The sequence below is a fragment of the Scyliorhinus torazame genome, chromosome 16, assembly GCF_047496885.1.
Source record: "Scyliorhinus torazame isolate Kashiwa2021f chromosome 16, sScyTor2.1, whole genome shotgun sequence".
Taxonomy (NCBI): domain Eukaryota; kingdom Metazoa; phylum Chordata; class Chondrichthyes; order Carcharhiniformes; family Scyliorhinidae; genus Scyliorhinus; species Scyliorhinus torazame.
In genome coordinates, this window is record NC_092722.1 from 5,801,122 (window position 1) to 5,825,822 (window position 24,701).

The 24,701-nt window shown below is 49.5% G+C and overlaps 1 protein-coding gene across 6 annotated transcripts in view; it reads right to left on the reverse strand.

The window, feature by feature from the left end:
* Positions 1-24,701, reverse strand: part of LOC140392551 (tumor necrosis factor receptor superfamily member 5-like) — a 161,833-nt gene that overhangs the window by 36,116 nt on the left and 101,016 nt on the right. For all 6 annotated transcript variants that reach the window (XM_072477856.1, XM_072477860.1, XM_072477859.1 and 3 more), the window contains 3 exons: positions 16,765-16,867; positions 13,982-14,107; positions 5,140-5,286 (listed from right to left, as the gene is read on the reverse strand). In XM_072477856.1, coding sequence (XP_072333957.1) covers positions 5,140-5,286; positions 13,982-14,107; positions 16,765-16,867 — 376 coding nt within the window. The remainder of the gene's footprint in view (positions 1-5,139; positions 5,287-13,981; positions 14,108-16,764; positions 16,868-24,701) is intronic.

Consider the following 24,701-nt stretch of genomic DNA (forward strand, 5'->3'; position numbering starts at 1 on the left):
TTGAGACATTTAACAATCTCAGGGCTCAGATGAAGGATGCACGTCCTGTGTCAAAGACAATGTGGAGAGGTGGAAGTCATGTGACATGGGCCTCTGGCTTGTGGAGCCAGTAATATTGCCTTGCTGAACTGCAACATCTCAGTTTACAGTTCAGCATAGAACTAGCAACCTCACAGGAAAGGAGTTCTGGCCCAGGTTGGACACCTACCCCCATCAACACTGCCTTTGCTAGCAATGCTGCACCATTGCTGACTAGAGTGATTCATCACAGTTTGCCTTTGTCCTTGTGTGCATCAACATCACCAGACACCAATGTGTATGAAGGAATTACTCACTGGGCTTTGATTCTGAACTCTGGAACCCACATGAAACCAATATTTATTTTCTCTCCGTAGGTACGCTATAAAACCTTTCTCTAGATGAATGGAAAGAGCAAGGTGTGTATGGGTTGGGTGGAGGGGGGGTGAGGAATAGCACACTCTCGTTTTGCATTTTGAGTGTGTGCAAATAAACTAAGCCTTGGGAGTTCATCCCATCAAGAACAAACATCGTTGATGAACAGTCACTGAGGAAAACTCAGCTCGGTCACCATAATAGAGTTGCAGGTTAAGGAGTAGCAAATTTAAAACAGAGGAGGAGAAACAACCTCTCCCAAAAGGATGTGAATCTGTGGAATTTGCTACCCCAGAGTGCAATGAATGCTGAGACAATGAGTAAATTTAAGGAGAAGTTAAGACAGATTTTTAATCAGTAATGGGTTGAAGGGTTACAGAGAATGGGCAGGACGGTGGAGTTGAGGCCATGATGAGATCAGCCACGATTGTACTGAACAGTGAAGCATGCTCCTGCTCATAGTTCTTATGTTCAAAGTGTCTCATTCCACCTCTGTAGCCCTGTAGGTAGCAGCACCTCAAGCACAGTCTGGTGTTCTTGATAAATCAGTGGAAAACCAGTGGAAAGCACTAAAATGAGAGATCCTAAATGTACAAAAGTAGACATGTCCCCTCCAAAGATAAGAGTGGTACTGGCAAATCTAGACCCTTTGGCTGTCTAGTGGAATACAGGGGAAGATCAAACAGAAAAGGAAAGTGAACGATAGGCACAAGGAACTAAGCACTGCTGATAGCCTCGGTTAAGACACCCGGGGAATGTCAATTCCAGCCCCCCTTGACCTGAGGTAACAAAATAAGTGAATTAACAAATAATTCTTATAAACCTGTTGAAATGTTGGCCCTAGACTGCTCCATTGAGATGTCGACACCATATTTATACGTAAAAACATTAACTGTTTATGAATCAGAGGAAAATCATCATAGAATCATACAATTTACAGTGCAGAAGGAGGCCATTCTGCCCATCGAGTCTGCGCGGCCCTTACAAAGAGCACCCTACTCAAGCCCACATCTCTACCCTATCCCCGTAACCCCCACTTAACCTTTTTGGACACTATGGGCAATTTAGCATGGCCAATCCACCTAACCCGCACATTTGGACTGTGGGAGGAAACCGGAGCACCCGGAGGAAACCCGCGCAGACACGGGGAGAACGTGCAGACTCCGCACAGAAAGTGACCCAAGACAGGAAGAGATAAATATATGAAGAAATAACAGAACAAAGGTCTACCAGTCTACATAATTCCAAAACCCCGTCCCACCCTCCACCCAGACATGCACAAGACAAACACCCGGTGGAATCAAAGGGGAAAAGGTTAAAAAAATAACAGTGATCAAGAAATAGGAGATGGGGCAGCACGGTGGTGCAGTGGTTAGCACTGGGACTACGGCGATGAGGACCCAGGTGCGAATGCCGGCCCTTGGTCACTGTCCGTGTGGCGTTTGCACATTCTCCCCGTGTCTGCGTGGGTTTCAGCCCCACAACCCAAAGATGTGCAGGGTAGGTGGATTGGCCGCGCTAAATTGCCCCTTAATTGGGAAAAAAAAAAACATTGGGTACTCTTAAAAAAAAAAATTTCAATAGGAGATGGTTCTTTGCTGCTGACATAGTGGTCTTTGCAGCTAGCAACCTCCTAATGTTTTCTTCAACCAGAACCTGCAGTTTGTAGAATGCTATCTAAATCATGGGAGAGGGAGAGGAGAGAAAAAGAAGTGTGCTTCCCTCTACAAAATGGAGCCTGTCTCCGTTCAGCAGAACATTCTGGAACATCCTCCACTGGGTTGGACCAAATAGCACTGATAAAAGGGGTCTCCTGAGGCCAAACCAAATAGCACATCTGCTTGTGGGGGTGGGTGGGGGGGGGGGGGGGGGGGGGGGGGGGGGGGGGGGTGGAGAAGCAGTTTCAGTAATTGTTTAAAAACTAAAAGCGTAGCCCGTCTGAAAGGCATAAATCTCAGCAACCATCCAGGCACCAAAATGTAGAATAGCAAAGAATAACAGAAAGATAGAGGGAATACACAAGGGAAACCAGGTTTACAAAGACAGATCCTTCCAGAGTGTAGGAAGTGCAGGAATTAAGTAAAATTTGAAATAAAGAAATTAAAAAGAGCGAATGAAAAACGATTAGCAAGTAAAGTTAAAGAAAACCCAAAGATATTTTACCAATATAGTAATGGTAAAGGGTTAGTTAAGGAAAAGTTGGGACCTATCAGATGAAGAAGGGAACTCGTATGTAGATGCAGGGGTTGTGAGAAGGGTTTAAAATGAATATTTTGACTCCCATGTTTACAAAGGAAATGGATGATGTATATATCATTGTCCAGGAGGAACACAGATACTGGACTGGATAATCAAAAAGTGAAAGGAAGTACTCAAAGTGTTGGAATCCTTGAAAGTTGATACGTCGCCAGGGCCAGATGGATTGTTTCCGAGGTTACTGAAGGAGGTCAGGGAACAGATAGCAGAAGCTGAGGATGATTTTCCAATCCTCACCAGATACAAGGAAGGTACCGAAGGACTGGAGAAATCTAAACCTAGTTCCATTGTTTAAAAAGGGATGGCCAAACAATTCTCGGCCAGTTAGTCTTACGTCGGTGGTGGGCAAATTAGTCGAATCAATCCTGAGAGATAGGATTAACTGTCACATAGAAATGCATGGATCAGTCAGGAATAGTCAGCATGGATTTGTTAAAAGGAAGGTGTTGCTGCACAAATTTGGTTGAATTCTTTTGAGAAGTGACAAAAATGGTTGATGAAGGTAGTGCAGTGGATGTGGTGTACATAGATTTTCGCAAGGCATTTGACAAGGTCACACATGGCAGATTGGTCAAAAAGTAAAAGCACATGGGATGCAGGATAATGTGGAAAACGGGATAAAAATTGATTTAGTAACAGTAAACAACGGGTAATGGTCGATGGATGCCCTTGCGAACGGAAGTTTATTTCAAGTTGTGTTCCACAGGGCTCAGGTGTTGGACCCTTACTGTTTGTGTTATAGATTAATGACCTGGATGTGAATGTGGGGGTACGATTGGGAAATTTGCAGATGACACAGAGATTGGGTGAGTAGTGTAGAGGATAGTTAGAATCTCCAAAACACTATAGCTGGGTTGGTGGAGTGGCCAGTAAAGAGGCAGATGAGTTTTAACACAGAGAACTGAACTGTGAGATCAAACAATTATAGGGAATGCATAATAAATGAGAATATATTAAGAGGGGTAGATGAAGTGAGATATCTTGGCTTACAAGTACACAGGTCCCTAAAGACAGCATTTCAAGTCGAGAAGGCATACGAATGCTCTTCTTCATTGGCAGAGGTAAAGAATATAAAAGTAAGGATATAATGTTGGAATTGTATGAAACACTGATGAGGCCACAACTGGAGTATTATGTGCAGTTCTGGTCACATTACAGGAAGGACGTTATTGCTCTGGAGAGAGTGCAGAGGAGGTTGACAAGAATGTTGCTAGGGATAGAATAGTGTAGCTACGGGGAGAGATTGGATAGGTTAAGGTTATTTCTCTTGGAACAAAGACGACTGAGGGGTGACGTGAATGCGATGTACAAAATAATGAGGGGAAGATATAGCATGGACAGGATAAAATGGACAGGGGCTGTTTAGCACAGGGCTAAATCGCTGGCTTTGAAAGCAGACCAAGGCAGGCCAGCAGCACGGTTCAATTCCCGTAACAACCTCCCCGAACAGGCGCCGGAATGTGGCGACTAGGGGCTTTTCACAGTAACTTCATTTGAAGCCTACTTGTGACAATAAGCGATTTTTCATTTTCATTTCATTTCATTTCAAATTGTTTCCCTTGGCAGAGAATTCTAGATCCAGGGGATATAGATTCAAAACAAGCGGCTGAAGGTGTAGAGGAGACACGAGTAAAAATCTTTTTACGCAGAGGTTAGTGGGTGTCTGGAATTCATTGCCCGAGTTGGTGGTGGAAGCAGAGACCCTCAACTCTTTTTAAAAGGTACCTGGGTCTGCACCTTAAGTGCTGTAAGCTACAGATCTATGGGCCGGATGCAGCAAGGTCGGATTAGAAAAGTCATCTGGGTCTCCTCGGACTGGTACAGCCAAGATGGGCTGAATGGCCGCCTTCTGTTCTGTAACTTTTCTGTGATTCGTGGTTTGCTGTGGGGTTATTAGTAGAAAATTGGGTCACACCAAAATCAGGGGCTTGGGAAATACTTCACCGCTTATAAAGAGGAATTTCGATATAAGAGGAAACTTTGTTTAAGATGTTGGGTGTAGTCGAGTTGGTTTTTGAATAGTATTCATAGTCTTAAGAGTAAATATTGAATAACTACTAGTAACTATATACTTACATACAGTAAAGTGTTTCAGCAAAGAGCTATCTCCATGCTGGCTTCTACACACGGCTCTGTTCATTACACTGACATGTGTGTGGGTCGTGTGTTCTCTTACATCACTATGCGGAGGGTACTGTACCCAGTCCCATGTTAACTTTTTACTTACCAGACTCGCCCTACACCTCCCCCTCCCCAAGGCTTTATCCTGTGTGTCAAGAAGCACGTTGATGTTATCTGCGAGGGTATCCTGACTTGGAGCACCAGTTTGTGGGGGTGTATAGGTTTGTTTTTGAAATGGTGTGATGAGACAAGTGAAACCCCAGTGAGAATAAGCAGCCCAGTTGTCTTGGGACACTTCTTAAAGACTATTTATTAAAGACAAATACACACAAACAGGACTACTCTACTGTAAGGAAATCTAAACCATACCTTTTTCTTTAACTCCTTCACCTGGGGGACATGTTTTGTGTTTTCTGCCCATCTGACAGGATTTGTCTGTGCAGTAATATCCTTCTCTTGGTGCACATTTCGTATTACGTGTATAGGTACATACATGTTTAACGGCAAGTCCCAGTTCTATAAATAAAAAACAGCAACAATGAGATACAAGTGGAATCAATATGAACTGTTTCATTTTATACTTCTTTACAAAGTAGACAAGGTGGTGAGGTGGATTGGCCATGCTAAATTGCCCCTTAGTGTCCAAAGATGTGCACGTTAGGTGTGGTGGTGTGGATAGTGCGGGGGAGTGGGCCTAGGTAGGGTGCTCTTTCAGAAGGTCAGTGCAGACTCGATGGGCTGAATGGTCTCCTTCTGCACTGTAGGAGTTCTATGGATCTATGAAACAAAACAAAAGAGTTTTAAAAAAAAAAAAGATTAGAATCTAGAGGATTGACCGGGTGGAGTATAACAGCTAATCGTCCAATACCATGAAGAAACGGTGGCCATTTTTCGGTTTATATTTATAATGATTTCCTCGGATTTCTGTGTTCTTTTTCAACAATCAGATCGATAGGAAATTACGAAAAGGAATGGGAAAATTTCCATTTGGTTCATCCTTTGCCACATTTAGCTCCTTTTGTTTGTTAGCTCTGCTTCTTACAAAGTTATTAACAACTGCAGGAAATCCTACTTAGTTCTGTAGGAACCTGGGGAGGTAGAAACAGAAACAGGCCACCCAGTCCGTGAACCGTTTCAACTGAATTATGGCACGTGTTCCTCCACATCATTTTCACCCTTCTCTTTGTATCATTTTGTTACTCTTACCAACTTCTATCTAATTCCAACTCATCCATAATTTAGAGACCCAAACCCCCCCCCCCAACACATTAAGCCCCCACCAGCTCTACCACCCATCCTCCACCCCGCCCCTCCCTCAGTCCCCACCAGCTCTACCACCCATCCTCCACCCCACCCCTCCCTCAGCCCCCACCAGCTCTACCACCCATCCTCCACCCCGCCCCTCCCTCAGCCCCCACCAGCTCTACCACCCATCCTCCACCCCGCCCCTCCCTCAGCCCCCACCAGCTCTACCACCCATCCTCCACCCCGCCCCTCCCTCAGCCCCCACCAGCTCTACCACCCATCCTCCACCCCACCCCTCCCTCAGCAGTGAACGGTAACAAACTCACCAAAACACAAAATAAACAAACCCCAACTATTGTAGAACCCACTGCTCGCCATCCCCTCCCCAGAGCAAATTTCACTTTTTCCAAGAACTGCAACAGGTCCCCCCCCCCCCCCCACCTCGCCAAGGCACGGGGTGGAGAAGCTGACCTCCACGCCAACAAGACCCACCCACGAGCATTCAGCGTGGTGAAGGCAAAAACATCTGCCCCCACACTCTATTGCAGCTCCGGCCGTAACAACACCCCGAATATGGCCTCTAGGAGACCCGGCTCCACATCCACATGCAGAACCCCCATAACGGTGCTGAAAACCATCCTCCAGAACCTTTTCAGCCAAAACATATGTACATGGTGGTGCGAACATCGCTCACAGATATCCTCCACCCCCTCAAACAGCTGGCTCATCGTAGACTTTGTAAGGTGTGCTCTGCACAGCACCTTCAGCTACATCAGCCCCAGTCTCGCACACAAGTTTGAGGCGGTTACCCTCCGCAGCACACACCACAATCCCTCCTCCAGCATCCCCCCCCCCCCCCCCCCAAACTCTTCCTCCCACTTTGCCTTAACCCCCTCCTTGGACACCCTATCCTCCTCCAAAATCCTCCCGTAAATCGCTGAGACAACCCCACCCTGTGCTGACAGCACCACCTGTAGCAACGAGGAGGCAGGCGCTACAGGGAAGGTTGGGAAAACCTTCCTAGCAAAGTCCCACACCTGCATAAACCTGAACTTTCCCCCCGCGTCAGCCCAAACTTCTTGCTCAGCGCCTCCAAATTCGCATACCGCCCTCCCAGAAACAATGTTTAATTTCCTTAATCTCCCTCTTCCCAGACCCGGAACCTTGCGTCCATCCTCCCCGGCTCAAACCCATTATTTCTCCTAATAGGCATCCCCCCATTAACGCCATTCCCAACCTAAAATGCTGCCAAAACTGCCTCCAGATCTTCAGTATGGCCACTACCACTGGACTCACCGAGTACCTCCTTGGGGCTATCGGGAGCGGTGGTGTTGGTCGCGTCCGCAACCCCGACCCCCTACACAAGCCCGCCTCCATTCTCACCCTCCACGTCCCCACCTCCCTGTTCGCTCCCTGAACCTTCTCTGCATTCGCTGCCCAATAGTAATACATCAAATTTGGGAGGCCTAGACCCCTGCCTGCCATCCCCTCTGCAGTATCACCTTCCTAATCCTGGCCACCTTCTCCACCCAAATATACAAGGAGATCAGGCTGGCCACCCGCCTGAAAAATGTCTTGGGCAAAAAGACCAGCAGGCACTGAAACAGAACCTGCACCCAGTCCACCAACGACAGAGGGAGATTGTCATGGCTTGGTGGGGAGAGTGAAGACTGATTTGCTGAGGTGGGACATTGAACTTCCGGAGACCTGCCCAAACCCAGCCTACCTACACTCCCAATTACCTAAAGTGAGACGCTGCCAACCAGACTGGCAGCCCCACCCCCGCTTCCAAAGAAGAGACCATAAAATAACTTACTTTTCCCGAAATTCAATTTCTACTCCGGAAAGTCCCAAATCTCTGAAGCACCCCCATTACACTCCCCACCGAAGAGCTCGGCTCCGAAATATACAACAAATCATCTGCATACAAGGACACCCTATGCTCCACCACCACTTCACTATCCCGTTCCACAACCCCGAGCTCCTTAGCGCAATGGCCAAGGGCCGTAGAGCCAATGCAAACAGAAGGGGGGGGGGGGAAATGACATGTGACATCCCTGCCTCGTACCCCGAGGTAATGCAAAGTACCCTGAATTCATATTATTCGCACGCACGCTCTCCAACGGCTCCTTATATAATAGCTGCACCCACGCCACAAACTTCGGCTCAATCCCAAATTTCTCCATCAAATAACTCCACTCCATCCGATCAAATGCCTTCTCCGCCTCCAACGCCACCACCATAGAATCATAGAAGTTTACAGCATGGAAACAGGCCCTTCGGCCCAACCAGTCCATGCCGCCCAGTTTTTTACCATTAAGCTAGTCCCAGTTGCCCGCACTTGGCCCATAACCCTCTATACCCATCTTACCCATGTAACCATCTAAATGCTTTTTGAAAGACACAATTGTACCCGCTTCTACTACTACCTCTGGCAGCCCATTCCAGACACTCACTACCCTCTGAGTGAAGAAATTGCCCCTCTGGGCCCTTCTGAATCTCTCCCCTCTCACCTTAAACCTATGCCCTCTAGTTTTAGACTCCCCTACCTTTGGGAAAAGATGTTGACTATCTACCTTATCTATGCCCCTCATTATTTTATAGACCTCTATAAGTTCACCCCTAAGCCTCCTACGCTCCAGGGAAAAAAGTCCCAGTCTATCCAGCCTCTCCTTATAACTCAAACCATCAAGTCCCGGCAACATCCTAGTAAATCTTTTCTGCACTCTTTCTAGTTTAATAATATCCTTTCTATAATAGGGTGACCAGAACTGCACACAGTATTCCAAGTGTGGCCGTACCAATGTCTTGTACAACTTCAACATGACGTCCCAACTCCTATATTCAATGTTCTGACCAATGAAACCAAGCATGCCGAATGCCTTCTTCACCACCCTGTCCACCTGCGACTCCACCTTCAAGGAGCTATGAACCTGTACTCCTAGATCTCTTTGTTCTATAACTCTCCCCAACGCCATACCATTAACTGAGTAGGTCCTGGCCTGATTCGATCTGCCAAAATGCATCACCTCACATTTATCTAAATTAAACTCCATCTGCCATTCGTCGGCCCACCGGCCTAATTGATCAAGATCCCGTTGCAATCCTAGATAACCTTCTTCACTATCCACTGTGCCACCAATCTTGGTGTCATCTGCAAACTTACTAACCATGCCTCCTAAATTCTCATCCAAATCATTAATATAAATCACAAATAACAGTGGACCCAGCACCGATCCCTGAGGCACACCACTGGTCACAGGCCTCCAGTTTGAAAAACAACCCTCTACAACCACCCTCTGCCTTCTGTCGTCCAGCCAATTTTGAATCCAATTGGCAACCTCACCCTGGATCCCGTGAGCTTTAACCTTCTGCAACAACCTACCATGCGGTACCTTGTCAAAGGCTTTGCTAAAGTCCATGTAGACAACGTCTACTGCACTACCCTCATCTACCTTCTTGGTCACTCCCTCAAAAAACTCAATCAAATTTGTGAGACATGATTTTCCACGCACAAAGCCATGCTGACTGCCCCGAATCAGTCCTTGCCTCTCTAAATGCTTGTAGATCCTGTCTCTCAGAATACCTTCTAGCAACTTACCTACTACAGACTTCCGTCTCCCTTCCCTCTGTCGGAGAAACCACCACATTCAACAGCCTCATCACATTCGAGGACAACTGTCTTTCCTTTACAGCCCCCGTCTGATCCTCCGCAATCACCTCGGAAGGCACCCCTCCAACCTTAATGGCAGCACCTTTGCCAATGTCTTGGCGTCCACATTCAGCAGAGATATGGACCTGTACGACACATACTCCACCGGATCCTTATCCTTAGAAAGCAACAACGAGATCAAGGCCTGCCCTATCGTTTGTGGCAAGACCCCCCTGTCCATCGTGTCCTTGAACATTTCCACCATCAACGGCGCCAGCCTATCCTTGGATAATTTATAAAATTCGACCAGGAACCCATCTGGCCCCGCCGCCGTCTTTGCCTGCATCCTCCAGATTGTCACACTCCTTCCCCCTCCCCCCCCCCTCCTCCAGGAGCCCGGCCATCGCCTTTGCGCGTACCCTCCCCAGCGGGGTTAGTGAGCGCAGCTTGGACCTGTCCACCCACGGCTCCAACACGGTGTTCCAATCCCCCCCCACCAATCAACTCATGGGTATCCAGATCCTAAGGTAGTCTTCATGAACCCCGCATCATCCCAATTGGGGGCATATACGCTTACCAGCGCCATCAGCCTCCCCTCCAACGCACCCGGAACGATTAGGTACTTGCTCCCCCTGATCCGCCACCACCGTCTCCATCTGTAATCTCACCCGCTTGCCCACCAAGATCGCACCCCCCCATCCCCTACTATAAAACTTTAAATGAAACACCTGGCTCACCCGCCCCCTCCTAAGCCTCAGGTGATCCTTCATCCTCAAATGGGTCTGAAGCAGCATCACCACATCGACTTGTGAACTCTTCACCATGTGCAAAGATTCTCGCTCTATTCACCGGTCCCCTAACTCCTTACATTTCACGTCACCATTCCCCTCCCCCCCCCCCCCCCCCCATCCCCCCCAGGCCCTGCCAATCTAGCCGGACGCACCCCATCCTTTTGTTACTGTCGACCACCTTCCCCCACTCCAAGAATGCCCCCATCAACTTCCTCTTGAAAACAACTCACCCAGTATCGATCTCCTCCCCCCACCATTCAAACCTCCCAGGTCCATTGTCCAGGCTTCAATGACTGCAGCCCCTCCCCCCACTACACTCCCTTGCCAAAGACCCCCCTCCTCAATAACCTGGCCCCACATGCCCAAAGCCCACCTCCCTCGAACCAAGAAACAAAAAGGAACCACACCCACAAGGAAAAAAACACGTAAATAAATCCCCCGGAAAGACAATCCCACCTTCACCAAATAAGTCCAAATCCCAACTCTCATCTCAGTCCCAGTCCTTCAGCCTTAACGAACGCCTCCGCTGCCTCCACCGTCTCAAAGTAAAAATCTATCGAATTGAGCCACTCAGCTTTGCTGGGTAGACCACTCAGAACCTCACTCTGCTGCCTTCACCCGTCCAAAGGGCACCCGCCTTCTCACCAACTCCGCCGGCAGATCTTGGTACATGCTTATACCAACACCTTCCCACTTCACATCTTGTTTCTGCTTTGCCCATCCCAAAACCTCCTCCTTCACATGGTAGCGATGGAAGCAGACTATGACCATCCTTGGTGGCTCATTTACTTTAGGCTTTGGCCTGAGCGACTGATGTGCTGTCCATCTTTTAACGGGAGGGTTCTTTCCCCACTCCCATCAACTCCGCAAAGTATTTTGTTGCCCTCGGACACGCCACCTCCTCGGCACTATCCTCAAATTTTGCCTTCTCGACCCGTTCTCCAGGTGCTCCACCTTGGCTCTGAACCCTTTGTTGACCTCCACCACCCTCCGCAGATCCTCACCCCTCGAGGTGAACTGGTCGCTGTGCTGTGACAGCCTCCTCCACCCCCTTTAACTGCTCTCCTTGCTCCTGCACCTCGATCTTCATCACTGCCACCTCTACTGGGGCAATCGCCTCCTCCACCCACTCGAAGCAAAGCCGACATCTCCCTCTGAAGCATCTCCAAATGTTCGGCAAACAGCTTTTCAAACTCCACCTCGGTCAGAGGTTCCACCGTGTGGGGAGCGGCCCCACCCAACGACCCAGCCCTGCAGGACTCACTGGTCCCTTCTTTCCAGAACCCTTATTCTGGGTCTTCGACATTCCCCAACCTCCTTATGACTTCCCACACCAACTCATCCAAAAACTACCCCCAAGACAGGGCATAAAAGTCCAAAAAAGAGGGACTCTAGCAGGAGCCACCTAACATGCGAGCTCCATCTAAATGTCACCACCAGAAGGATCTGATTTTAAGATTAACTGTCACCATCAATTGGCACATTCTCCAAGGCAACACCTCTACCAATCAGTGTCTACATGCCAACCAGCCAGCACTCTCTTCTCATACAGTATAAATTGTTGTTCCAGTTACATTTGGTATTCCTGAAAATTGTCCTGATGAGTGCAAGACAAAAAGCTTCAACAAAAATGTCTATTTTTTAGCAATAATCTTAAGATGAAGCCACTGGTTTTGTATTTCCTCCATCTCAGTTTCTCTGTATCTTATTTATTAAATCCCTTTAATACATAAAATAGTTTGATTAGTTCAGCGCTCAAACATTACGGTCAAGGGAATACAAAATAAATTTATGCAACTTGGGCTCACAATTTAACTCTTTCTTACTATAATTCAGGTAAATCGGTGCTGCACCCCCATCAAGGCCAATCTCCAAGCTCAACAGCCTGAATCATTAGCCCTACCTTCCTCTCTCCATTGAGGACGTTGTCCAAGCTGCCGGGCGCTTCCATTATTTGATGTTTCACATTAAATACAGAAACAGTTGCTTTTCATTCCTCATTCAATACTGTAATTAAATGCCACAACTGGTCTGGATTATATTGCATTAGCTCATCTCAATCAAAGTAACTGGAAGGATGAACTGGTATCAATGTCCTTGGACAGAGGATTCAGCAACTGCTCCCATTTCTCTACAGCATTTATCTGTGCTCTGACTGAAAGGATGTCCTCTGTTCATTGTTATTGATGCTTCATTCGGAGCTCCTTTTTGTCAGCGGTGGGTTGCCATTGCCTTCTACTGTTTGGGACAGGGTAAACCAGCAGGTCTCAGGTCCACCTCAGCCTGAATAGGAGTCAAACCCATATTGTTGATGTTATTCTGAACCACACATCAGCTATCCACCCAATCAAACTAACCAGCCCCATTCCTCTACTCCATGAAATGACAAAACTGGAGGACCTGGTTGTCATGGCCATAGCACGCCCTTCCTCTCATCAGATTGCCTCTTTTTTGGACAACGGCTATTTGGGGGGGGAGGGTCAGGAGAGTTAATGGCAACCACATACCCGCAACGGTCAACATCCTTGGGGAAGGAGGGGAGAGAAAAACATGTTTGTCGAACAGGAAATGTGATAAATGTCACTGACTTTTAATCTGCTCATATCCAACTCCAAAACAAGATTCAGATTATTTGAAACTTCATCAGATTTGAAGTTGATCTGCACGATTTCACCACTGATAGTCAGAAATTGTGGTTCTGTAGCTCACCGACAAGGTGCTCGGTAAATACTGTGGGGGATATTTGTTCACTGTGTCAATACGCAGACTGATGTGGATTGACCAGGGGCTGACAGCACTGCTGGGCTGTATATGTAGATGCTTCCGGAACTGTCTACTCCCAAGGAATAAATGTGATCTGTGGAAGATCGCTTGAAGCAGCACAACATGAATGAGTTTTCCCCAAGCGCAGGGACAGCAAATAGTTGAGGAAGACCCTGAGCAACAATGTTTTGGTAAAACAGAGTGGCCTGAATTTTCAGGATGGTAAGCGTTCAGTGCGCGTCATCCTCAGAGTCAGCAGGGAACATGTCCTCGTCGACCCAGTCAGGTATATTGCCGTTTCATGCTCAATTCAGCGTTAAGTGGCAGCAGGCAGGACTTCTGTCTGCACTTGGCTGACAGTTCTTCAGCCCCTCCACGAACAGTGCTGCAATGTCTGGAAGAGGTACTGCAGTGCCATGCTTGAGACTAGGTCCTAGGGCCACACCAAGTACCAGGTGTCTTGGGAAGGGGATATCCTGTGGGAGGGGGAACATAAACACTTGTTTTATCACTGTTGGAGAAAACACTCAATCTCCAAAACTGCTGACAACAGAAGCAAAAAGGAACAAGAGTCGGTCATACTGCCCTCCGAGCCTGCTCTACAATTCAATAAGATTCTTAGCTTATGGCCTCAATTCCACTTTCCAGCCTGTTCCTCATAATCCTCGACTCCCAAAACGTTGCCCATCTCTGCCTTGAATGTACTTTAACAAGTCAGCCTTTCTCAACACAGTAAAATAAATGTGGTTGTAACATTTACCTTGATCACAAGCTTTACATTTAAGACATTTTTCCAAGCCATTCGGGTGTTCGATAAATTCTCCATCTGTACATGGTTTACATGTTGTACCAAAAAGTCCCTGGCAATGGCTGTATACTATAGTGCCTGCAAAAAAAAAAAGTCAGTTCTGGAATTATCAGACTTAGACCGCTCGTAGAAAACGGTCAGAAAAGGATTCTGCTGCAAAACACGAAGAAAACTTTTTAATTGGAAATGAGAGGAGAACCTTTATTATTTTTAGACAGCAATAACAAAAGTTCAGGAATCACAGGAAGATTACAGTGATGAAGGAGCTTACACATTACACATGTTTAGGTATATACCCATTAGATAGCACTAAACAAGCCAGAAAGGTTACGGCTGCTGCACTCCATATTAAGTAGACTTTTTACAGTTTAATACCTCTTCAGACTACGGCTGCAATTCCACTTGCTTTGGGTGCTTTTCCATACTCGTTAAAAGTCTCAATAATTGACAGAGTGGTCTAGCTAGTGCAGAATTAATTATGGGGCAATTTAGTGTTGCCAATCCACCTACCCGTCACATTTTGTGTTGTGGGTGTGACCCACGCAGATACGGGGAGAATTTGCAAACTCCACATGGACAGTGACCAGGGCCGGGATCAAATCCAGACCCTCGGTGCCGTGAGGCAGTCGTGTTAACCATTGCACCACCATGCTGCCCCCTGAATTTGAATGCACATGAATCAGCTTCTTCCAAGCTGGGATTGCTGACAGCAGTCCCAGCTTCCACTGCAGCACGCCATAGAGTCTGCAGCCTGTGTCATGATTGTTGGTTGCACAGTGTTTATGGAACATTTATTCATGATGTATTTTATATCCATTCCATCTTGGAAAGTGTGTGCTCCAAGCTCGGTGTCAAGTTGATGCTGGGCTGGACTTCTCCAGGAACACTGAATGAAGTTTTTCCTGCAGGTTTCCCCGTCTACCAAGCATTTGGGGTGTGTACACCCATCATTAGCCTTTATCTGTAGCCTGGCTTCTATACAGTCGTCATCAGAGTCCTCTGCTGTAGAATTAGTGTGCAACCTAATGGCATTTGACGATGTCTTTGCTAACCATGACAACTTGTGTGAGCTCATTAAGGTTTTTCGTTCACTACATCCAGGTCCTTGGGACTGGATCCCTGGCAGACGTCTTCTACTTCCTCTTGTCAGTGTCTTCTGGGCTTGTGCCTAGAAGGTACAGAATGTCTATTTTTTCTTTCATTTCTTCCACCAAGATCTCCAGTGCAGCTTCTGATAATCTTGGTTCTCGCTCTCTCCAGTTGCCAGCCATTATTGATTCCTTCACAACCCAAATCGAGAATAATCTCAGCATGATCAGCAGGCAGAAGGTCCTTCCACTTTAACAGGTATTGTCAAAATACCAATACTATTGGCCCTCCTGCTGGGCTGTGCATTTATTGAAGGGAGAGTTGGCTCAACACAGAAAGCATTGCAAGGCAGAGGCAGCCCAGGTTTGACATTTTGCAAGTATTTCAAATAGTGGGTGTGGCTGAATAGCGTATCACAGTTCCTGTGCCCTTTTTCAGGGATTATCCAATTTAACCCTTTGTGTGTTTCAGTAAGGGTTGAAGGTCCTTGATTTTTATCCGACTCAGATGCCTTGTAGAACACTTGCTGTGCTAGATGAGATACCCGATTAGGGCAACCCTCTGCTCAAAGGGCTACAAAAGGTTTGTGGTAGCTGTCAGCAAGGTGAATGGCTCATTGCAAAACATGGAGCAGCCAATATATTAGCAGCAGCATTGCGATATGAAAGCCCAGTGAGCATCTTCTCAAAGTCTAGTCTTATTTATGATTTGAATAAGTAAACCTGAAAATGAATGTTTCAAAGTTCATTCTGGTCAAATTAGAAACAAGTTTATGTACAAATACTATTGGGTAGGTGTCATTGGAAAACACAAGTTTAAAAATTGTTTTTAGAATACCCAATTATTTTTTTCCAATTAAGGGGCAATTTAGCATGGCCAATCCACCTACCCGGTACATCTTTGGGGGCGAGACCCACGCGGACTGGGGGAGATTCTGCAAACTCCACACGGACAGTGACCCGGGGGCGGAATCGAGCCCGAGTTCTCAAGCACTGTGAGGCAGCAGTGCTAACCACTGCACAGCCCGGTCATTGGAAGACATATTCAAATACATAACTGTTAATGAAAGCTTTAAATACTGAAAGAATTAGTGATCTGAATACTTCTGAGAAACTGAAATGATTTACACAAAAATTAAACGCAGGCCTCAATTAAGAGAAGGGGAAACAGGAGCCACATGTCTCACACAATAATAATAATCTTTATTATTGTCACAAATAGGCTTACATTAACACTGCAATGAAGTTACTGTGAAAATCCCCAAGTCGCCACATTCCGGCGCCTGTTCGGGTACACAGAGGGAGAATTCAGAATGTCCAATTCACCTAACAAGCACGTTTTTCAGGACTTGTGGGAGGAAACCGGAGCACCCGGAGGAAACCCACGCAGACACGGGGAGAACGTGCAGACTCCGCACAGACAGTGACCCAAGCCAGGAATCGGACCTGGGTCCCTGGCGCTTTGAAGCAACAGTGCTAACCACTGTGCCGCCCTAAGGCAACTGGCATTGATAAAGGAACATTTATTCATGATGCATTTTATATGAACAAAACCATAACATTAGCACTTTCAAAAGTTAAAGAAAATGACCATGTTTGTGTGGTGGTGATGACAATCGTTTAAAATAGGGGCCATCACTGACTGACCTGGTGAACACATGGAGCAGCATCCACCATCGTGCACATACTCGCCAGGCCCACAAGGGATCACGCCTTGTTGGTTAAGAACCAGTACAAGGATGAAAATAATCTGTAATGAGAGAAGTGAATTGACATGCGCTTTCATTGATAGATTTTACTTTGTGCCCATTTTTCCTTCCAGGATAAACAACCTGTCCGGTTTAAACACTTTTCACGTCATATCATGTCTCAGAACACATTATAGCAGCTTTATAAAACACAATATCACACCGGGCCACAGAAGGACAAACGACCAAAAGGGTTAGTCAAAGGGTGGGTTTTAAGGAGCATCCTAAATGGGCAAGGGAAAGTAGAGAAACAATCGAGGTTTGGTGAGGGAATTCCAGGGCTTATAATCTTGGTAACTGAAGACACGGTCACCAATGATGGCGTGTTTAATGAACTTAGCAACCAACATCTCCCCCCACAACAACATCCCCTCAGTTCGAGTCCAGTTTTTACGTCTGAATAAAGATCCAAGCCTCTTCTGGCGTTTCAAAATAATGGTGTCGGTCCTGATAAGTGACCCACAGCCGCGCAGGCTGCAGCATGCCGAACCGGACTCTTTTTTTATGCAGCACCGCCTTGGCCCGGTTGAAGCCAGCTCTCCTCCTTGCCACCTCCGCGCTCCAATCCTGGTATACTCGGATCACCGCGTTCTCCCATCTACTGCTCCGCACCTTCTTGGCCCATCTCAGCACACTTTCTTTGTCCACAAAGCGATGGAACCTTGCCACAATCACCCTTGGCGGCTCAGCCTTGGGTCTCCTCGCCAGGACCCGGTGAGCCCCTTCCAGTTCCAGGGGGGTTGGAGGGGCCTCTGCTCCCATCAGCGCATGGAGCATCGTGCTCACGTACGCCCCAGCATCAGCACCCTCCACTCCTTCAGGAAGACCCAGAATCCGGAGGTTCTTCCTCCTCGACCTGTTCTCCAGGACCTCAATTCTCTCGGCCCACTTCCTGTGCACCGCCTCGTGCGCCTCCACTTTTACCGCCAGGCCCAGGATCTCGTCCTCGTTGTCATTCATTTTGTCTTTCACCTCACGAAGCTCCACCGCCTGGGTCTTCTGGGTCTCCTTCAGCCCCTCGATCGCCAACAGCATTGGCGCCAGCACCTCCTTTTTCAGCTCCTCCACACAGCGCTTAAGGAACTCCTGCTGGTCCGGCCCCCATGCTGCTCGCTCTCCGCCCTCTTGCTATTTTCCCACCTCGATTTTGCCGCTGCTCCAGAGCCTCTTTTTTCGCCGCTCCACCGCTGATCTCGGCCATATATCGTAAGGGGGGGGCCTTACTGCACCTTCCCACACGGGATCAATTTTTAAAAAATTCCGTTGGGGCTCCTCTGGAGAGCCCGAAAGTCCGTTGTCGCGGGAGCTGCCGAAATGTGCGGCTTAGCTCCGCATCGCCGCAACCGGAAGTCTCTCCCGCATATGTTAAGCCCCCCCATATAACATTCAAAAGTACCCTTGGGGAAACCCCCCCTCCTACCCACCCAAATACCCCCCCGAAAGAGACGCCCCCCGCCTCCCGCCCAAATACCCCCCCGAAAGAGACCCCCCCCACCCGGGTTGCTGCTGCTGACCTCCTCCTAGCGCTCCGCGAGATAGTCTAGGAACGGTTGCCACCGCCTAAGGAACCCCTGCACAGACCCTCTCAAGGCAAACTTTATCCTCTCCAGCTTAATGAACCCTGCCATGTCATTTATCCAGGCTTCCACACTGGGGGGGCTTCACGTCCTTCCATAGTAGCAAGATCCTCCGCCAGGCTACCAGGGACGCAAAGGCCAGGATACCGGCCTCTTTCGCCTCCTGCACTCCCGGCTCGTCCGTTACCCCAAATAGTGCCAACCCCCAACTCGGCTTGACCTGGACTTTCACCACCTTGGACATAGTCCTCGCGAAACCCTTCCAGAACCCACCCAGTGCCGGGCACAACCAGAACATGTGGACGTGATTCGCCGGGCTTCCCGAATACCTCCCACATCTGTCCTCCATTCCCAAAGAACCTACTCAACCTCGCCCATGTCATATGCACTCTGTGAGTAACCTTAAATTGTATTAGGCTGAGCCTGGCGCAAGAGGAAGAGGAGTTAACCCTACTCAGGGCATCAGCCCACAAACCCTCATCAATCTCCTCACCAAGCTCCTCCTCCCACTTGCCCTCTAGCTCCTCTACCGAAACCTCCTCCTCTTCTTTCATCTCTTGATAGATCGCCAAAACCTTGCCTTCTCCAACCCATACACCCGAAATCACCCTGTCCTGAATCCTCTGTGCCGGGAGCAGCGGGAATTCCCTCACCGGCCACCTCACAAATGCCCTCACTTGCATATACCTGAACGCATTTCCCGGGGGTAACCCAAACTTCTCCTCCAGCGCCCCTCGGCTTGCAAACGTCCCACCTATAAACAGGTCCCCAATTCTTCTGATCCCTGCCCGATGCCAGCTCTCAAACCCCCCATCCATCCTTCCCGGGACGAACAGATTGTTCTCCCGAATGGGGGACCAAATCGAGGCTCCCATCTCGCCCCTATGCCGTCTCCACTGCCCCCAGATCTTCAACGTCACCGCCACCACCGGACTCGTGGTGTACCTTGTCGGCCAGAGCGGCAGCGGTGCCATCACCAGCGCCCTCAGGCTCGTGCCCCTGCAGGACGCCATCTCCAACCTCTTCCACGCCGCCCCCTCTCCCTCTATTACCCACTTACGGATCATCGCCACGTTGGCTGCCCAATAGTAGCCGCACGGATTTGGCAGCGCCAGCCCTCCCTGTCCCTGCTACGCTCCAGAAACACCCTCTTTACCCTCGGGGTCTTATTTGCCCACACGTAACCCATGATGCTCCTACCTACCCGTTTGAAAAAGGCCTTGGGAATCATAATGGGAAGGCACTGGAACACAAAGAGAATCCTCGGGAGGACCATCATTTTAACCAACTGTACCCTGCCCGCTAGCGAGAGCGGCAGCATGTCCCATCTTTTGAAATCCTCCTCCATCTGCTCCACCAACCGTGTCAAATTAAGCTTGTGCAGGGCCCCCCAGCTCCCAGCCACCTGGGTCCCCAAGTACCGAAAGTTCCTTTCCACCCTCTTCAATGGTAGATAGTCTATCCCCCTTCCCTGGTCCCCTGGATGCACCACAAAGAGCTCACTTTTCCCTACATTGAGCTTATAGCCCGAGAAGTCCCCAAACTCCCTTAGGATCCGCATGACCTCCACCAACCCCTCCACTGGATCTGCCACATACAGCAACAGGTCGTCCGCACACAGCGACACCCGATGTTCCTCTCCACCCTCGGACCAACCCCCTCCATTTCCTGGACTCCCTTAGTGCCATGGCCAAAGGCTCAATTGCCAATGCAAACAAGGGGGACAGGGGGCACCCCTGCCTCGTCCCTTGGTACAGCTGAAAGTACTCCGACCTCTGCCGATTCGTAGCCACACTCGCCACCGGGGCTCTATACAGGAGCCTGACCCAACTGATAAACCCCTCCCCGAACCCAAACCTCCGCAACACTTCCCAAAGATACTCCCACTCCACCCGATCAAAGGCCTTCTCCGTGTCCATAGCTGCCACTACTTCCGCCTCTCCCTCCACTGATGGCATCATAATCACGTTGAGGAGCCTCCGCATATTAGTGTTTAGCTGCCTGCCCTTTACAAATCCCGTCTGGTCCTCATGAACCACCCCAGGGACACAGTCCGCAATTCTCGTAGCCAGCACTTTTGCCAGCAACTTAGCATCCACATTGAGGAGCGAGATCGGTCTATACGACCCACATTGCAGCGGGTCCTTCTCCCGCTTCAGAATCAGTGAGATCAGCGCCCCGGACATTATCGGGGGCAGGGTCCCCCTCTCCCTTGCCTCATTGAAAGTCCTCACTAACAACGGGCCTAGCAGGTCCACATATTTACTATAAAACTCGACCGGGAACCCATCTGGCCCTGGGGCCTTCCCCGTCTGCATGTTCCCCAATCCTTTAGCCAGCTCCTCCAACCCAATTGGCGCCCCTAAACCAGCCACCTCTTGCTCCTCCACCCTCGGGAACCTCAGTTGATCCAAAAATCGTCGCATCCCCTCCTACCCCGCTGGGGGCTCAGATCTGTACAGCCCCTCATAGAAGTCCTTAAATACTTCATTTACTCTCACCGCACTCCGCACCGTATTCCCCCCGCTATCCTTAACTCCGCCTATCTCCCTCGCTGTCACCCTCTTACGGAGCTGGTGTGCCAGCATCCGGCTCGCCGTCTCCCCATACTCGTACGTCGCCCCCCTGTGCTTTTCTCCACTGTGCCTATGCTTTCCCTGTGGTCAACAGGTCAAACTCCGTCTGGAGGCTTCGCCGCTCCCTAAGTAGTCCCTCCTCGGGGGCCTCTGCATATCTCCTGTCCACCCTAAAGATCTCCCCCACGAACCTCTCCCTCTCCCTGCCCTCTCTCTTCTCCCTGTGGGCCCTAATGGAGATTAACTCTCCCCTGACCACGCCTTTAACGCCTCCCAGACTACCCCCACCTGCACCTCTCCATTGTCATTGACCTCCAAGTATCTCTCAATGCACCCCCGCACCCTCCCACACTCCTCCTCATCCGCCAGTAATCCCACATCAAGACGCCACAGCGAGAAGACCCAGAGAGTGAGGAGGGGTTTTTTGCAGCGTAGCAGGGGAAGACCCCGAGAGTGAGGAGGGGGTTTTTGCAGCGTAGCAGGGATAGGGGGGGACTGGCACTGCCGAGCTTAAGTGATTATTATTGGGCCGCCAATATCTCAATGGTGTGTAAGTGGATGGGAGAAGGGGAGGGAGCGGCGTGGAAGAGACTGGAAATGGTGTCCTGTAAAGGAACCAGCCTACAAGCATTGGCGACGGCGCCGTTGCCGTTCTCCCCGAAGAAATACACCACAAGTCCAGTGGTGGTGGCAACGCTGAAAATTTGGGGGCAGTGGAGACGGCATAAGGGAATGACGGGTGCCTCGGTGCGGTCCCCGATAAGGAATAATCATAGGTTTGTCCCGAGGAGAATAGATGGGGGATTTAGAACATGGTAGAGAGCAGGGATTGTGCAACTGAGGGATCTGTTCCTAGACTGGACGTTTGCGAGTCTGGGAGCGCTGACGGAAAAATACGGGTTGCCCCAGGGGAATGCATTTCGGTATATGCAAGTGAGAGCTTTTGTGAGGCAACAGGTGAGGGAATTTCCGCAGCTCCCGACGCAGGAGATTCAGGATAGAGTGATTTCGGGGACATGGGTGAGGGATGGTAGGGTGTCAGATATATACAGGGAAATGAGAGACGAGGGGGAGATCATGGTGGATGAGCTGAAGGGAAAATGGGAAGAAGAGCTGGGGGAAGAGATCGAAGAGGGGCTGTGGGCAGATGCCCTACGCAGGGTAAACTCTTCGTCCTCGTGTGCCAGGCTTAGCCTGATACAATTCAAGGTCTTGCACAGGACGCACATGACCAGAGCAAGGCTCAGTAAATTTTTCGGGGTAGAGGATAGGTGCGGGATATGCGCGAGAAGCCCAGCGAACCACACCCACATGTTTTGGTCATGCTCGGCACTGCATGGGTTCTGGGTGGGGGTGGCAAATGTGCTTTCGAAGGTGGTGGGGGTCCGGGTCGAGCCAAGCTGGGGGTTGGCTATATTTGGGGTTGCAGAAGAGCCGGGAGTGCAGGAGGCGAGAGAGGCTGATGTTTTGGCCTTTCCGTCCCTAGTAGCCCGGCGAAGTATATTGTTAATGTGGAAGGAAGCTAAACCCCCGGGCGTGGAGGCCTGGATAAATGACATGGCAGGGTTTATAAAACTGGAACGGATAAAGTTCGCACTAAGAGGTTCGGCTCAAGGGTTCACCAGGCGGTGGCAACCGTTCATTGACTATCTCGCAGAATGATAAAGGAACTGGGAAAGTAGCAGCAGCAACCCAGGGGGGGAGGGGGAGGACTCGGGTGGGTCCTCAGGGGTGTTTCTGTATGGATATTTTTACTTGGATATGTATATTGGCTTGTTTGACTTTATTATTTGGGAGAGTTATTATGTTATGGCAGTTGCCATTTAGTTTATATATTATTTATTTATTTGTTAAAAACGGTCACTATTATTTATATTGTTTTATTGTTGTAAAAAGGCAACATTTTTGTACTGTTTTGTTTGGCCGAAAAAAATTTGAATAAAATATATATATATTTTTTAAAAGACGCTGGTCCCTCTCCTCGCCTAACTCCAGCTCCACCCAGTGCGGGGCGGGTCTGAGATGGCTATGACCGAATACTCCGTTCGTTCCACTTTCGGGATTAGCGCCCTACTCAAAACAAAAAAATCTATCTGGGAGTAGGCTCTATGTACATGGGAAAAGAATGAGAATTCCCTGGCCAGGGGCCTAGCAAACCTCTATGGATCCACTCCCCCCATCTGGTCCATAAACCCCCTAAGCACCTTGGCCGCAGCCGGCCTCTTCCCCGTCTTGGATCTGGAGCGATCTAATGCTGGATCCAGCACCGTGTTGAAATCCCCCCCCATTATCAAGCTTCCTGCCTCCAGATCTGGAATCCGACCCAGCATGCGCTTCATAAATCCGGCATCGTCCCAGTTCGTGGCGTATACGTTTACCAGTACCACCCACACCCCCTACATCCTACCGCTCACCATCACGTATCGACCTCCATTATCCACTACAATATTCTTGGCCTCAAACGACACCCGCTTCCCCACCAGTATTGCAACCCCTCTGTCCTTCGCATCCAGCCCCGAATGGAATACCTGTCCGACCCATCCCTTTCTCAACCTGACCTGGTCTGCCACCTTCAAATGTGTCTCCTGAAGCATGACCACGTCTGCCTTCAGTCCCTTTAAGTGCACGAACACCCGGGCCCTCTTAACCGGCCCATTCAGGCCCCTCACATTCCAAGTTATCAGCCGGATTGGGGTGGGGTGGGGGGGGGGGGGGGGCTTCTCACCGCCCCCCCCCCCCCCCCCCGACTAGCCATCTCCTTTTCTAGGCCAGTCACGTGCCCGCGCCTCCCGCACCCTCCAGTCCCCCAGACGGCGGATCCCCGCCCCGACCACCTCTCCTATTTCCAGTTCCCCATTGGCCAATGCAGCAGCAACCCTATACCCCCCCTCCTCCCGCTAGATCCATATCTAGTTCTTTTGCTCCCCCCATAACACTCCCATAAGTCAGCTGACTCCTGCTGACCCCGGCCTCTCCCGCCTTCCCATCGACCCCCCCAGTGTGGGAATCCCCCCTACCCCTAGCAGTCAGTGTGTGCTCCTCTGACCCCCCCTCGTCATCCTTCCCTAGCGCGGGAAAAAGCCCGCGCTTTCCTGAGCCGGCCCCGCCCCCTCTGGCACAGCTCCTTTTGCGGCCTTATCTCAATTCCCCCATCCCCAGGCCTCCCCTCCCTCCAACACCCACACTCTCCCACAGTCTCCCCATCAAATCCCTTCACCCCTCCCTATCCAGCACCCAGCCAAGGGAACATTCCCTACACGTATTTAAAACCATATATACAGCAGACATCCCCCCCCACAACCACAGACCCTCAATTTGTGTCCAACTTTTCAGTCTGTATAAAGCTCCAAGCCTCCTCAGGCGTTTCAAAATAGTGGTGCCGATCTTGGAATGCGACCCACAATCGCGCTGGCTGCAGCATACCGAACTTCACCTCCTTCCGATGGAGCACCGCCTTGACCCGATTAAAGCCAGCTCTCTTCTTGGCCACCTCTGCACTCCAGTCCTGGTAGATTCGGATCTCCGTGTTCTCCCACCTGCTGCTCCGCTCTTTCTTGGCCCATCTCAAGACACACTCTCTATCCATAAAGCGGTGAAACCTCACCACTACAGCCCTTGGCGGCTCATTGGCCTTGGGTCTCCTTGCCAGGACCCGATGAGCCCCATCTAGCTCCAGGGGGCTC